Below are 13,962 nucleotides of genomic sequence, written 5' to 3' on the forward strand. Positions count from 1 at the left end.
CCTCCGGCAGTCTTTTCTTTAGGTTGCGCGACAATAATCCGGTGGCCTGGGTGTGGGCGTGGCTCGAGGAGGCCGCGCCTCTGCTCGGGCAGCGTCTGGAGACCCCAGGACCCGGCGGGCCACGGAGGAGCGGAATCGGTGGGTGGGGCCAGGCCAGGCCCCGCCCCTGCCGAGCCCCACGGCCGCTAGCGGAGGGCAGGGGCGTGGCTCCCCGTGGTCCCGCCCCGAGGCCGCCCTCCCCCGCGGGCTCGGCGCTAGCAGCGGGTTCCTTTTTACATAACGGCGCGGGGCGGCATGGGCTCGGTCCACCGCCTCCGCCCGGCCGCCCGCCTGGACTGTCGCGGCCCGCGGAGGCCACGGCGGCGGCAGCAAAGTTTCCCTGGTGGCGGTCCGGGGGCGCATCCTCCCGCAACCGTCAAGCGCTGGCGGCGGAAATGATGAGGCGCTGGCCATTTTCCGAGCCCGGGTTTCCTGCCTGAGCCCCGCTCCTGAGAGCCGCGAGCGCGGAGCCGGCGCGCGGGAGCGGACGCGCCCGGGGCGGGGGCCCGCCCACCCCCTCGGGACTTCGGGGGGCCGGGGGCGCGCGACGCCATGGGCAGGCCGGGCCCGAAACCCGTCTCTCTCAGGTAAGCGCGCCGTGCGCTCCCCGAGGCCGGCAGGGCTCTGCGGGGATCAGGAGGCCCGCGCCCAGGGCTGCCCGGGTTCTGCGCACGCCCGCGGCGGCCCCACAGACCGTCCTGCCTCTAACTCGACGGAGGAGTCGGAGGGCGCGTTCCCGGCCCCGGCGACGCGCCCCGGCCGACACCCCCACCCACACACGTGCTGGGCTCGGTGCGGCAGCTGGGCGCTGAGGGCGCCGAGAGCGCGCAGCCGACGCCTCCGGCCTCCCCAAAGCTGGTCGGGGGATCGGCCCCAGCTGGTGCCTGAGGAGAGGGTTGCGCGGTCGCCGCGCCAACTGTGAAGTGAAAGTGGGTCCAAGGAGACAGTGAGGATGGGCGAGCCCCTCCCCATTTTGACCTCAGGCCATGCACTAAGAAGGCAGCAGTCCAGTTCAGGAGACCCCCTGTCACTCCTAGCACTGCCCAGGTGGGTTTGGCCAGGCTCCCACGCACCACTAAACTAAGGGTTCAGTGGGTTTGGGGATCCCAGAGCATGGGATTCTCTAAACTGGGAATCCCCCCCACCAAAACTGAGAGGATGTTGGGCTTATAGGTCAGCGTTGCCCGAGGGTATTTCAGGGGACTTTGAAAGTCCCTGGTGCAGAAAACCCCTCCTTCCTTTCCCCTGGCCAGAAAGCTTTTTCTTGGAGGGGGACTGCATTTAAGGAACTGGGGAGGGGGTCTGCCTGCCTGTCCCACTTCTTTTTTTTTTTTTTTTTTTCCCTTCCTAATTTCCTCATTCTCCTGTTTCTCTTCCCCATTCCCGGGCCACAATGATGTAGGTGAGGAGGTCATTGCTTGCAGCTGGGGGACTCCAGGGAGGGGCATGACTAGGCTGGGCTGATGGGAGGAAGTGAAATCTTGGGTGGCTGGTGGGGGCAGGCGGGGGCTTTGGAGCAGAGGGCCTGACACGGCAACATCTGCAGGGCCAAAGTCCAGGTTTGATGACAGGAGGACTGAGATCTGAACCACAGACCCTTGCCAGAGAAACGCATCCTCAGATACCAGGCAGCTGCCAGCCAGGCTTTGCTGGGGCAACTGGGCCAACCAGCCTTTCATTTACAGTTGGCCTTGGGGCCCTTGCCAGGGAAGTGGGCATGTGTGTCTCTGGGGATGTGGGTGCAAGTTGTGTTTGGATTTCCCATCACTGACCTGGTGGCCAGAATAGAAATAGCTTCACAGTTTCCTGGGAACCTGCAGGGCCTGGGGACATAATGGGGAAAGAGCAGACAGAGGCCACCTGGGCAGACTGGACTCGGGGATGAGAGACCAACTGAGGCCCATCAGGGAAGTTGGAAGAGTTTTTACGGCACTTTTTCTGAGCCTTTTCCCACAGCCCCCCTCTGGGAGGGAAAATTCTTCTGAGCCAAAGGGTGAACATTCCTACAACTTGTGTGAGTCCCTGTGGGGCACACAAGCAGCCAGCTGGGAAGGGGCCGGCCTGAAGTATCAGCAACTCAGGTCTGAGGACCTTCAGGGCTCAGTGGTGGCAGAGGAATGTCCTGGAGGCTGAACTTTCATTCCCCCTCTGCCTCTTTCCAAGCTGAGGTATGGGCAAGTAACCCTGTCCACCTCGGTTTCTTCTTGTATAAAATGGGGTAATAACAGGTTTGCAGAAAAGTTTTAATGAACTGGTGTGTGAAAGGCACCTGCTGCCTGGCACAGAGAAGGGTTCAATTACATGCGGGGGAGGGGGGTTGTTGATTTTGTCATTACCATCAGCAGTGTTATTGTTACGGGTGTGAAACGTTCCCTGTCAGCTGTCCTGCACTGCCCTGGAGTTCCTCCAGTCTTGGGAGAAGAATTTTGAAGACTTGGGCAAGATGAGATGATAGCACTTCCTGGCTAAGAGGTCTTGCTTACCGTCTGTGGCCTCAGTTTTCTCATCTGCCAAATGGGTGTGGTAAGAGAACCTACTCCTTAGGGTCACCGGAAGCATAAATGAGTAACTTCATAGAGAGTTTAGCGTGGCATTGTCAGGAGCAGACTAAGGACGGTTTGTTCTTTGTTGGGGAGGTTAGCTCTGCTTGATTTTCTTCCTTATCCACCTGCCCCCAAGCCTCTCAACCCTGGGTTTGAACCTCCTTCTATGAGAAACAGACCTTTCTAATCAGATCCTGTAGAGCTATTCCAGCAGCCCTCAGTCTGTGGTGGCCTTCAGGTGCCTAGGTCCAGCTGTGCCATCCCAGAGTTTCTCCACCTCCAGGGTGGAACATTATTGGGGGCAGAGCCGCAGATACTTGGAGGGACCTTTTAGCTCTCAAGCTCAGGGCGACCTACCCCTGGTGAGGGAAGATAGGGTGTCCTATCCAGCCATGAAGGGCTCAGTGAAGGGGATCCTGGGAACCTGGCAGGGAGCTGCCCCTAATCTGGGCCAACACTATTCCCTTTGCTGAACAGGTCTTTAGGGACCAGTTTATATATCCCCCACACCCTTATGGGGTTTTCCTGAGGCTCTCCCATTGCTGGGAATCCTTGTGTGGGTCACTTCATCTTTCTGAGACAATTAAGTCAGTTTCTGTGAAAGATTTTTAATAGCTATGGAGCTTGATGAGAGGAGGCATATAAAGTGCTCAGTTCTGGGCTTGGCACTCGATGACCAACAGTAAATATTAAATGAAGACCTTTCTGTTCCGTCCCCCACTTCTCCCTGTAGCAGATGGGCTGTGGAGCAAGGTGGTCTCTGCTAACTTCTAACTCTGAGGCCATGGTGAATTATCTGACTTCTGCTGGGATCTGCCCAGTGGAGGCCGAGGGTCTTGGTCACTCAGATGATTGTGGGAAGTGTATAAGCCTGGCGTGGAATAGGGACACGGAACTGTGTTGGCTGTGGTTACGCTGGCAGTGTGACCTGGGTTGTCGGTCTCTTTAAGCTACAGGTCTCGTCTGTAAAATGGGGTCCTAATGACTATCTGACAATTGTTTTGCATGCAGTCAGTGCTCAATAAGTGCAAGCTACTGCTGTTAATAATGTGGGGGGGGCATTTAATTGCCAGGCTTCCCGGGAAGAGGGTCCCCAGGACCTCTCCCAGTGTTGAGCATCTTTGGCTGGATCAGGTAGGAAGCAGCATCCATCTGACAGAAGGGTCCTCAGTGTCCAGTGGGGCTGTGTGGCCACACGCTCCCAGCCAGACCCTGTTTCCTCTATCCCCTCTCCCTGAAGAAACTGAGGTGGGCAGGCTGCCCAAGGGAAGTGACTCAGCTGGGGTCACTTGTTGAGTCAGGCCTAATTGGACCCTGTAGCCCTGCACCCCGGTTTCCAGTGGCTTAAGGTCCCTTGGGGACTGTACAGGTCCCCAGGTCAGGCAGGAGATCCTTGGTCACAGCCAGGCATCCCTTACTTGGGCCCCATGGCCTATGCAGCCAATGTTCCTGTCAGGGCTCTGGGTCTCACTGGCCACCTCTAGGCTGGGTGTCCTTCCCTGCAGCAGGGGCAAGGGACACTTCCCCAGGGAAGCAGGTCCTCCTGGAGGCCCTGGGCAGCTCTGCCCTGGCCGGAAACCCAGCAGCTGAGCAGATGGCTGGAAGATTTCTCCTCCCACGCTACCCTGTCAGGGGTCGTCAAGGGGGGGTGGTGGCCTGGCTGCAGGCTTCCTTGCAAGGGAGCCAGGCCTGGAGCCCCTGGGGGCCCTCCCGGATGTACCCCCCCCCAATGGCTGTGGGAGGGGTGGGGAGCTGACTGAATGTCCCCAGAGAGGCCTGGGAGGGAGGAAGTCTGTGCCCTGCTAACAAGCCAGACTCGGGCGCCTGACAGGGCCTGGATGCAGGAGGCCAGGGAAGAACAGGATCTACTGGCTGGAGTGGGGGACACAAAAGCCTTTCACATGGAGTCTGTTCCTTCAGACCTTGCCTTGTGCCCAGAGAGGGCAATGTGTGTGGGGAGAGGTGCACAGGAACAGAGGCCTGAATGCCCTCCTGGCTTCCTGAGCCGCATGCTGAGTGGAGGGGGGATTGCTGCAGGTTTACTCTAGTCAGGGTCTCCCCTGCCCTCAACCCCAGGGCAGTTACAGGAAGAATCCACGTCTTGTGAGGGGTGGGAGTGGGAGGCGGACGTTAGAGGGTACTACACATCCTTGGGGAATGGCCCTGACTTTCCCCACCTCTCTAAGGCCGAGGCAGGGCGGTGGCTGGCTGGGGTGGCAGGCTGGGGGTGGCAGAGGAAGCCAGAGGACATTTCCTGTTCTGGCAGACTGTGCCGGCCTGATAAATGTCGCCAGGGAACTAGGTGACCCCGGAGAGGAGCATCAGGGGCCAGCTGGCTGCCCCATGGTCTAAGGCAGAACCCACCTCAACCTCCACAGGGTGGGCAAAGCCCCTGCTTCCTGGGGGCTTCTCCGGCTGTCTCCTTGAATGCTGAGGGAGTGGTGTGTTGAGTCCTTCAGCTCTCTGAGCCTCCTTGGGTAGTTGGTGCTGCAGTGGGAAAGATAGATGTTCTCGAGGCCTAGGGTCAACCTGAGGGCCTCCTAGAAGGAGGTGTCCCCCTCTGAGAGTGAGACTTCCTGCCCAAATATCTAAGAGCTGGGGCAGCAGCAAGGGCTCTTGACTGGCTCTCTATTTATTCAGCAGTGCTGGGGATCAAAGTAGGGGTACTCTACCACTGAGCCACACCTGGCCATTTTTCTTGATACTTTTTTATTAGTTGTTGATGAGCCTTTATTTTATTTATGTATTTATTTATTTATATGCAGTGCTGAGAATTGAACCCAGTGCCTCACACATGCTAGGCAAGTGCTGTTTCCACTGAGCCAAACACCCCAGCCCTTTTTATTTTTTTGAGACAGGAGATAGGGTCTCCCTAAATTGCCCAGGCTGGCTTCGAACTTGTGATCATCCTGCCTTAGCCTCCAGAGTAGATGGAATTATAGGCCTGCACCACTGCGCCCTGCTCGGACTGGCCAGTTTTAACTTCACAATTTAGCTCCCAGCCCCACCCCCCAAAGGCCTGGCAGGTGGCATTTCCACAGGTGGGTAAAGGCTTTCTGTGTGGGTGGGCTGGTCATTAGAGAGGAGGTGCATTTTCCTGAGTCAAGGTGCTCTTCAGGCCGAGGGCAGGGGGAGGCTGCTGGATCGTGGGTTAGAGGCGCCCACAGCACATAGCCAGGATTCCCAGCTGACCAGGACCCGAGGATTTTCCTCCACTTGGCAGAGGCTTGAAGACCCCTCAGGATGGATGTGCTTGAACTCGGGAGTACCAGGCCTGGCCAAATCTTCAGGGCCCTTGTCAGGTCACCCTGGCAGACACAGAATGACTCTGGAGTTGGTATCCCAAGATGTAGGACCTCTACTCCCTGCTTGTAGGTGTGGCCTAGCTGTCTCCTTGTGTTTGCTGTGAAGAGTGGGGTGCCAGGAGGTACCAGGCTGAGATCTTCCTAATCTGAGTTGTCTTTGTCCCTTATCATGCTGTGGGATTTGGAGAAATCCTGGATGCCCCCATAGCTGGGAAGTGTCTGCCCCAGAATTCCAGGCTGAGCAGGTTGACACAGACCCCTCCCCATGCAGAAGTCCCTTCTAGTGAAAGGTGGTTCATTCCTTCAGCTGCCCATGCTCAAAGAAACTCTGGTAGCAGGATAGCAGTGTCCCCAGAGTCTCGCACACTAGAGTAGTCTAAGCCGAAGGTCTTCTGGGTCTCCTGTGAAGATTATTAATAATTGCTTCTTGCACTGAGCTTCTCAGCCTGAGTGAGGATTGTCACAGTCTAATCAGTTGCTCTTCATCGGTGCCTGGCACATAATAAAGCATTCAACAAACACGCTCCCTCCTGGGCCCAGGTGCAGGCAGGGACCACCTTCCTGCGGCCAGGCTGCCCCCCTGGCAAGCATACCTCCTGGGCAGTCCCCTTGCTGGCTTGGGCTGCAGCTGACTACACTGGCTGATGATTTCCTGCCTGGAGCCGCCTGAGCAGCCCTTGTCCCCTGAGAAGGCCTTTTGTTCAGGCTCCTGTGACACCCCTGCAGGCTCTCCAGTGACTCCCGGGCAGGGAGGGCTGACTCTCTGGGCCGGTGCTTTTCTCTTCTAACCATAATAATAATGAAATAGTGGCACCTGCTGTTTCTGAGGCCTACAGCAAGTACCTACATTTATCAGCTCTCAGAATGCTCCTAGCAGACACCAGGAAAGGAACATCATCCTGTCACACTTGAGGGGACTCTGAGGCTTTGAGAGGGAAGACCCCTCTTTTGCATCTTGTGGTGAGGAAGGAGCAGGGGCAAGATGTGAACCCGGATTTGGTTGGCAGCCTGGGGCCACTTGGGTGGGCTCTCGATGGTTTTCTCCAAGTCCCACCACCTTTTCTAGTGTCCCTATGAGTTGTGATAAGGACTCCAGAGCTGTCAAATGCCAGCCTGCCTTGTCTGGCCTGGGAAGGTGTTAATTCACGCACTGGCATTGCTGGGGGCACTAGCTCTGCATGGGCCCTGGGAAGCTGGCAGGAGGGGACAATCTCCCAGCTTGTGGGGGCACGTCCATGGTGAGGGTTGACAGTAAGCATGGTGCTTGCTGGCGAGTGAGCAGTGACCTATTCCCGGTCCTGCACTTACCTGCTGGCCCTGTGACTGGGCAAACTGCTGTCCCCACACCTCAACATTCCCAGCTATGAAGTGGGCGCAGTGCTGGCCCTGCCCCTTCCAGTGGGAATTAAGGAGCAGATATGTGCAGAGTGTCCCACACAGAGCAGAACACATACAGTCTGGCTTAGTGTCATTTATTGTGGTCATTTTTGTTTTCTTGTTTTTGCGCTGTGACTCTTTCCAGAACCATTTGGTGGCTTTGGGACCTGGGCAGAGTTGCTGATGAGCCCTGATTTCAGTAGAGCTGAATGAGACCTTTGTGTCCCCTCCTCTGGGGCTCGCTCATTCATTCAGTAAACATTCTCTGGGAAGAGAAGCTTCTTGATGTGCATTTGGGCGTCAGTCAGGGGCTTTGGGGGTGCCTTTGGTGGGCATTTTCCATCAATCAGCAGCCCCAGGGGGACTCCTCTGTGCTTCACTTTCTTTGTCTGTAAAATGGGAGCCATAATTGGACCTACCTCCTTGCGCCGTCCCGAGCTTGTGAGAGCTGATGCTTCACATAAGGATTAGAACAACGCCTACTGGTAGCCAAGTGCCTGGGTGACTCTTGAGCCTGAGGCAGGAGGAGGGCAAGTTTCAGGCCAGCCTGGGCAAAGTAGCAAGACCCTGTCTCAAAATAAAAAGTGCCGGGGATGTAGCTCAGATGTAGAGGTTGAATGCTCTTTGTTTTTATAGGGGGAGGGTACCGGGGATTGAACTCAGGGACATTTGCCCATTGAGCCACATCCCCAGTCTCTACCATAAATTTTGTATTTTATTTAGAGACAGGGTCTCACCAAGTTGCTTAGTGCCTCACCTTTGCTGAGCCTGGCTTTGAATTTGCAATCATCCTGCCTCAGCTTCCTGAGCCGCTGGGATTACCGGCGTGTGCCACCATGCTGGGTAGAATGTTTTTAAAAAACAAACAAACAAAAAACCACAAAGCCCAGAGTATGGCAAGAACACAGTAGATGTCCTTCACAGGAAGACCTGGGAACAGGTGTAATAAGCGTTCCCCACCCTGGCCTGGATAGTGACAGGGCGTGGGAGACTCCTGCCGCTGGGCTTCAAGATTCTGATGTATGGCAGTGGACAGGGACAGGTATTCCAGACAAAGGAGCAGGTATGTACAGAGGCCCAGGGGAGGTGGCCATTAGTTGATGCTGGCTGCATGCGTCTGTCAAAAGAGCCAGAGAGGTTCCAAGTCCAACCATTTCTTTTGTTTGTTCATGCCATAAACATTCATTGAGCTTCTGCTGTATGCTAGGAGCTGGCTCTCAAGCAGGTAGTGTAGCCTCAAGGAGCCCACATGCTGACAGGGATCATCACTGATGAAGTTGCCTTGGCTGCTGTGGGATAGCATGTGACAAGTCTAGGTCTTGCCACATCTGGCAGGCTTCTTTGTGTTCCACTGGAAGCAGACAGAGAGTGGACAGGACAGGGAACAACTAGCACCACTGCTCAGAGGTGGCCAGTGTGGCTGGCAGGCCACTTGGGCTGGGTGGGGCTGGAATCAGAGCTGTCTGGGCTCCTGAGAGTCAAGAGAGCAGCGCCTGCCTTACCTGTGTCACAGCCTGAGTGTGTGGAATTATAGGGCTGCCCAGGGACAGATGCCCTTCAGCAAAAGGCAGAAGGAGGTGGCCCAGGGCAGATGTGGCCCACTTCCTTTCTGCCTGCCAACTCTTTTACCTTTTTTTGGTGGTGCTGAGGACTGAACCCAGGGTGCTCTACACACCAACCCCTTCTGTTTTTGAGACAGGATCTTGCTAAGTTGTACAGACTGGACTCAAACTTGTGATCCTCTTGCTTCAGCCTCCCGAGTCACGGGGGGCTATAGGCAGTCATCACCATGCACGACCTGCCTGCCTGCCTTTCCTGACTGCTCACTGTGCAGAGTATCTGCTGTGTGCAGAGCACCCTCCCAGCAAGTGCAGTTCACTGTGCCAACTGGGGTATCCTGCCACCAACTACAGTGTCACAGGGAGGCTCGGAGATGGTGGGGGTGGCCCTATCATTACTGTTACCCTGTAGGTGTGCCCAGTGATGGGGCAACACAGGGAGAAAGTGCACATGAAGCAGAGTATGGCTGGAAGAACTCCATTCTGAGTTCTGACCTCCAACTTGAGACCCTCTCAACAATTCCTAACAAATGTCACTTGAGGTGGATGTTTGTGTGACCTGCTTGGCAGATGAGGAAACCAAGGTTTGGAGAGGTCCAGTCAGGTATCACAGGCCACACCACCAACACTGGCTCCCTTTGTCAAGTGAGCCTCAGGTGGGCAGGGGTTTTTTCTTGTTCTCTATGTCCCCAGGGCCCAGCGCACTGCCTGGCACACAGCAGGCTTCAGTAATATTAGGGGAGTGAATGAGGAAGTGGACAGAGGCCCCATTTGTCCTCAGAGCTCTCCCACCTGTTCTCCTTCCTGACTGCCGCCCCTGCCCTGTCAGGGAGTGGTGTAGGATGGCACCATCCACTATTCCTGCTTATCAGGGATTCTGTGCCCGACTTTGTGCCAGAGCAGAGAAGGCATTTCTTATTCTCCATCCTGAAGAACAAGCATAGATGTATGGTCCCCAGCAGGGGTAAGGCCCAGGCCTAGCCAGGCTTGGGAGGGAGAAAGGAGACCCCGATAGGTAACTGCTAAAGCATGAATTGTTCAGCACCGAGGACAGCGGGAGACATAATGCCATTTTGATTATCTTGTACTTAAGGGGGGGCCCTTGACCATGGGAGTTGAAGCCCCCACTGGGGAGCAGGCAAGGGTCTGCCTGTCCTGAGAGGGCCTGGCAGAGCAAGAGAGGCCTTTGCACCCTGTGAGTCTTGTGAATGTATTCCTTTTTATTTGTTGTTTTATATTTATTTGTGTAGACATCAGTGCACTATTATTATAACATTTAAATAGGATAACAGCAGCCAGTTCTTACTAAGCTCTTCCTAGGTTCTAAGATCTTTATATTTATTGACTCAATCTTTATTACACTCATAAGGTAGGTAAGGTGGGAAAACAAGGCAGAAGGAACTACGATGAATTAATCAGGGTTATCTAACCAGTAAGTGGCAGCATTGGGATTTGAACCCAGGCTCCAGAATTCATCTTCTTGACCATATTCTAGAGAGGCAGTAACTTTTCCTTGGTTATTACCCCGGCACCCCAAATTGGGCTCTTTCCCAGAGGATATCATTTCAGGATGGGTTTGCTTCTGCCATGCTCTTCTTGCTCACCTACCCACCCCCACCTCCCCATACTGGGGATTAAACCCAGGGGTTCTTTATCACTGAGCTACATTAAAAATTTTTTCTTTTGTAGTTGTAGATGGACAGAATGCTTTTATTTATTTATTTTTATGTGGTACTAAGAATCGAACCCAGTGCCTCACACATGCTAGGCAAGCACTCTGTCCCTGAGCTATAGCCCCAGCCCCCACCCCAGTTCTTTTTTTATTTTGCTGAGGCTGACCTCAAACGTGATATTCTTACTTCAACTTCTCGAGTAGCTCGGATTATAGGCACACGCCACCATGCTGGGCCTGGCTCACCATTTAAATATGTTTATGTACATATGTAGTTTGATTTTATGGAACTGTTTATATAAATAGAATGTACAGTTTGTGTTCTGTGGTTGGCCTTTTTTTGGTACTGGGGATTGAACTTAGGGATGCTTAACCACTGAGATATATCCCCAGGACTTAAGAAAAAAATTTTTTTTGTAGTTGGACAGAATGCTTTTATTTATTTATTTCTATGTGGTACTAAGGATCGAACCCAGTGCCTCATACATGCTAAGCAAGTGTTTTTGCCACTGAGCTACAGCCCCAGCCCCCAACCCAGGCCTTTTTTGATATTTTATTTAGAAAGAATGTCTTGCTGAGTTGCTTAGGGCCTCACTAAGTTGCTGAGGCTGGCTTTGAACTTATAATCCTCCTGCCTCAGCCTTCCAAGCCACTGGGATTGCAGGCGTGTGCCACCTGGTTTGCCTTTTTTGCTTAATGGTGTGCCTTACAGCTCTCTGGGAGGTGGTAGAATAGATCTTCCTCATCCTTTCAAGCTGCTGTGGAATATTCCAGCCTGCAGTTGTACCACAGTTTATCTCACTAGTTTCTGGCTGGTGGGCATTTGGTTCTGTCTATTTTTTTCCCCATTAAAAACACGGTGGCAGGAGATGCCTCACAGGGAATTGTCCTGTACATGCCTCTCTGTGTATGTCTCTTAAGTGAAAGTGGGATGATGGGTCTGACGTTGCTCTTGGCAGATTGTCTTGTAACCCACCTGGGCTGGCAGAGCGCTTGCCTAGCAATGTGTGAGGCACTGGGTTTGATCTTCAGTACCACATAAAAATACACATAAAGGGCTGGGGTTGTGGCTCAGTGGTAGCGTGCTCACCTAGCATGCATGAGGTACTGGGTTCGATCCTCAGCACCACATTAAAAACACAATAAAAAAGTAAATAAGTAAAAATTTAAAGAATACACGTTACTTCAGTGACAATCTCTGGGCTAATGTTTATTTAAAAAAATACACATAAAAATAAGCAAAATAAAGGTATGAAGAAAAAAAAGTCAGATCACCTGATGGAACATTGTAGGAAAGTGCCTGTTGCAATGCTGGGTATTACTGGTAATTTAAAATTTTAATCTAATTTTATTTTAGACACAGGCTGGCCTCTAACTTGTGATCCTCCTGCCTCAGCCTCTTAAGTAGCTGGGAATACAGGTGTGCATCACCCCACCTGGCTCCTGCTTAATTTTTGTTTGTTTGTTTGTTTCTTTTCTGCTCTGGGGATTGAACCAATGGGACATCTACCATTGAGCTACATACCCAGCCTTTTTTTTTAAATTTCAAGACAGAATCTTGGTAAATTGAGGAGACTGGATTCAAACTTGCAGTCTTCTTGTCTCAGCATCCCGTGAGTGGCAGGAATTATAAGTGTGCTAATTTTTGATGTTGTGTGGGGTGAATAATTTGTCTCCAGTTGGTGGTTTGAAATATAGCAGTCCTGCTTATCCAAGGTTTCGTGTGTGTGTGTGTGTGTGTGTGTGTGGGGGGGGGGGGGTCTTAGTTACTTGTGGTCAACCAGAATACAAAAATATTAAATGGAAAATGCCAAAAATAAATAATTCATAAATTTTATATGTGCACGCGTCTGTGTGAGGAAATCTCCTAGGATGTGGAACTAACTGTCCAGTCTGGACATTAGTCATTTGTTTGTTGTGTCCATGCCATATATGCTGCACTCCTGTCACTCACCAACCAGAGCCGTTACAGGGTCGAGTTAGTGTCCCCAGGTTCAGGAATACACTGGAGGTCTTGTACTGTACCCTGGGAACACAGCGGGAGCCCTGCATCTGTGACTCACCTGCAGGCCCAGTTCTCATTGCCCATCTCCATGTCTTTCAGCCTGGCCGCCCCACCTCGGTCTCCACCATGAACGGGCCCACTCTGCAGCCTTCCTCGACCTCCTCCACGCCCTTGGCCTCCTCCGCCTCCCTGCCTGCAGCGGCGACCCCGTCCCCCCGGGGCTGGAGCGAGTTCTGCGAGCTGCACGCGGTGGCCGCCGCCCGCGAGCTGGCCCGCCAGTACTGGCTCTTCGCCCGGGAGCACCCTCACCTGGCGCCGCTGCGCGCCGAGCTCGTGTCGCTGCAGTTCACCGACCTCTTCCAGCGATACTTCTGCCGCGAGGTGTGCGAGGCGCGCGAGGCCCGGGCGCCCGGGCGCGACTACCGCGAGACGGGCCGTGGGTCCCCCACCAAGGCCGAGGCGCCCGCGGCCGAGCAGGACCCCGGCCCTGCCGTCCCCGCGCTGCCCAAGGCCCGCAGCTCGGAGGAGCTGGCCCCGCTGCGGCCGCCCGGCTCCTGCTCCCTCCAGCACCTGCGCCGCAGCCTGCGCTTCATCTTCCGCCGCCGGTCGGCCGGGGAGCTGCCTGCCGCCGCTGCCGGGGAGCTGGCCGAGTCCCCCGCCAGGCCCGGCCTGGCCAGGAAGCTGCTTCCCTGGAGCTTGGCCCGGGAGCCGCCGCCTGAGGCCCTCAAGGAGGCGGCGCTGCGCTACAGCCTGGCGGACGAGGCGTCCATGGACAGTGGCGCACGCTGGCAGCGCGGGAGGCTGGCGCTGCGCCGCGCCGAGGGCCCCGACGGCAGCCCCGACCGCGTGCTGGAGCTCTTCGACCCGCCCAAGGTAAGTCCCAGCCAGCCTGCCACCGCTGGTGATGGGGGGGGGGAGGGTGTGAGCCCCCTGCAGGTGGCTGAGTGCCCAGAGGAAGGTCTAACTAGGAGCCTGTCGTCTCCTTTGATTCGCTTTTTGTTGGTGACACTGCGGACTGAACCAGGCCTCCTGCGTGCTAGGCAAGTGCTCTGTCTCCCACTGCAGCCCCAGCCCATTTAATTTTGAGTTGGGGTCTCCCTAGATTGCGCGGGCTGGCCTGGAACTTGCGGTTCTCCTGCCCCTGATGGGCTGGCATTTCAGGCTTCTGTCGTTTTGGGTTAGTGGGAAGGACGCAGGGGAAGTGCCATGCTGGCACCTGTGTTGACATATATGTTTATCCTAAGTCAGGGGCTAGCCCTGGCGGCGTTTGCCTCTTTGTGCAGGATGGTGCCAGATGCCACATGAGGTTTAGCTATTGTCCCTCCTTAGGCGCCCCCTGGCCGTTTGACATTTTTGGTGTTCAGGTCGAGGATTCCCTTGGGTGTCAGGGTTTGTGGTTCACGTGTGGGGTGGTGGCAATTTCGCCCAAAGTCCTTGAAAATTCTGACTGAACTGATAGTGA

At 54.8% G+C, this 13,962-nt stretch overlaps 1 protein-coding gene across 1 annotated transcript in view; it reads left to right on the forward strand.

Annotated features, from left to right (window-relative positions):
• The first annotated feature begins 545 nt into the window (after positions 1 to 545).
• Sh2b3 (SH2B adaptor protein 3) overlaps positions 546 to 13,962 on the forward strand; it is a 32,009-nt gene continuing 18,592 nt past the window's right edge. Inside the window, exons 1-2 of the mRNA XM_026386115.2 lie at positions 546 to 626; positions 12,600 to 13,373. Coding sequence (XP_026241900.2) covers positions 12,627 to 13,373 — 747 coding nt within the window. The 5' untranslated portion in view covers positions 546 to 626; positions 12,600 to 12,626. The remainder of the gene's footprint in view (positions 627 to 12,599; positions 13,374 to 13,962) is intronic.

Source organism: Urocitellus parryii, chromosome 3 (genome assembly GCF_045843805.1).
Source record: "Urocitellus parryii isolate mUroPar1 chromosome 3, mUroPar1.hap1, whole genome shotgun sequence".
Classification (NCBI taxonomy): Eukaryota; Metazoa; Chordata; class Mammalia; order Rodentia; family Sciuridae; genus Urocitellus; species Urocitellus parryii.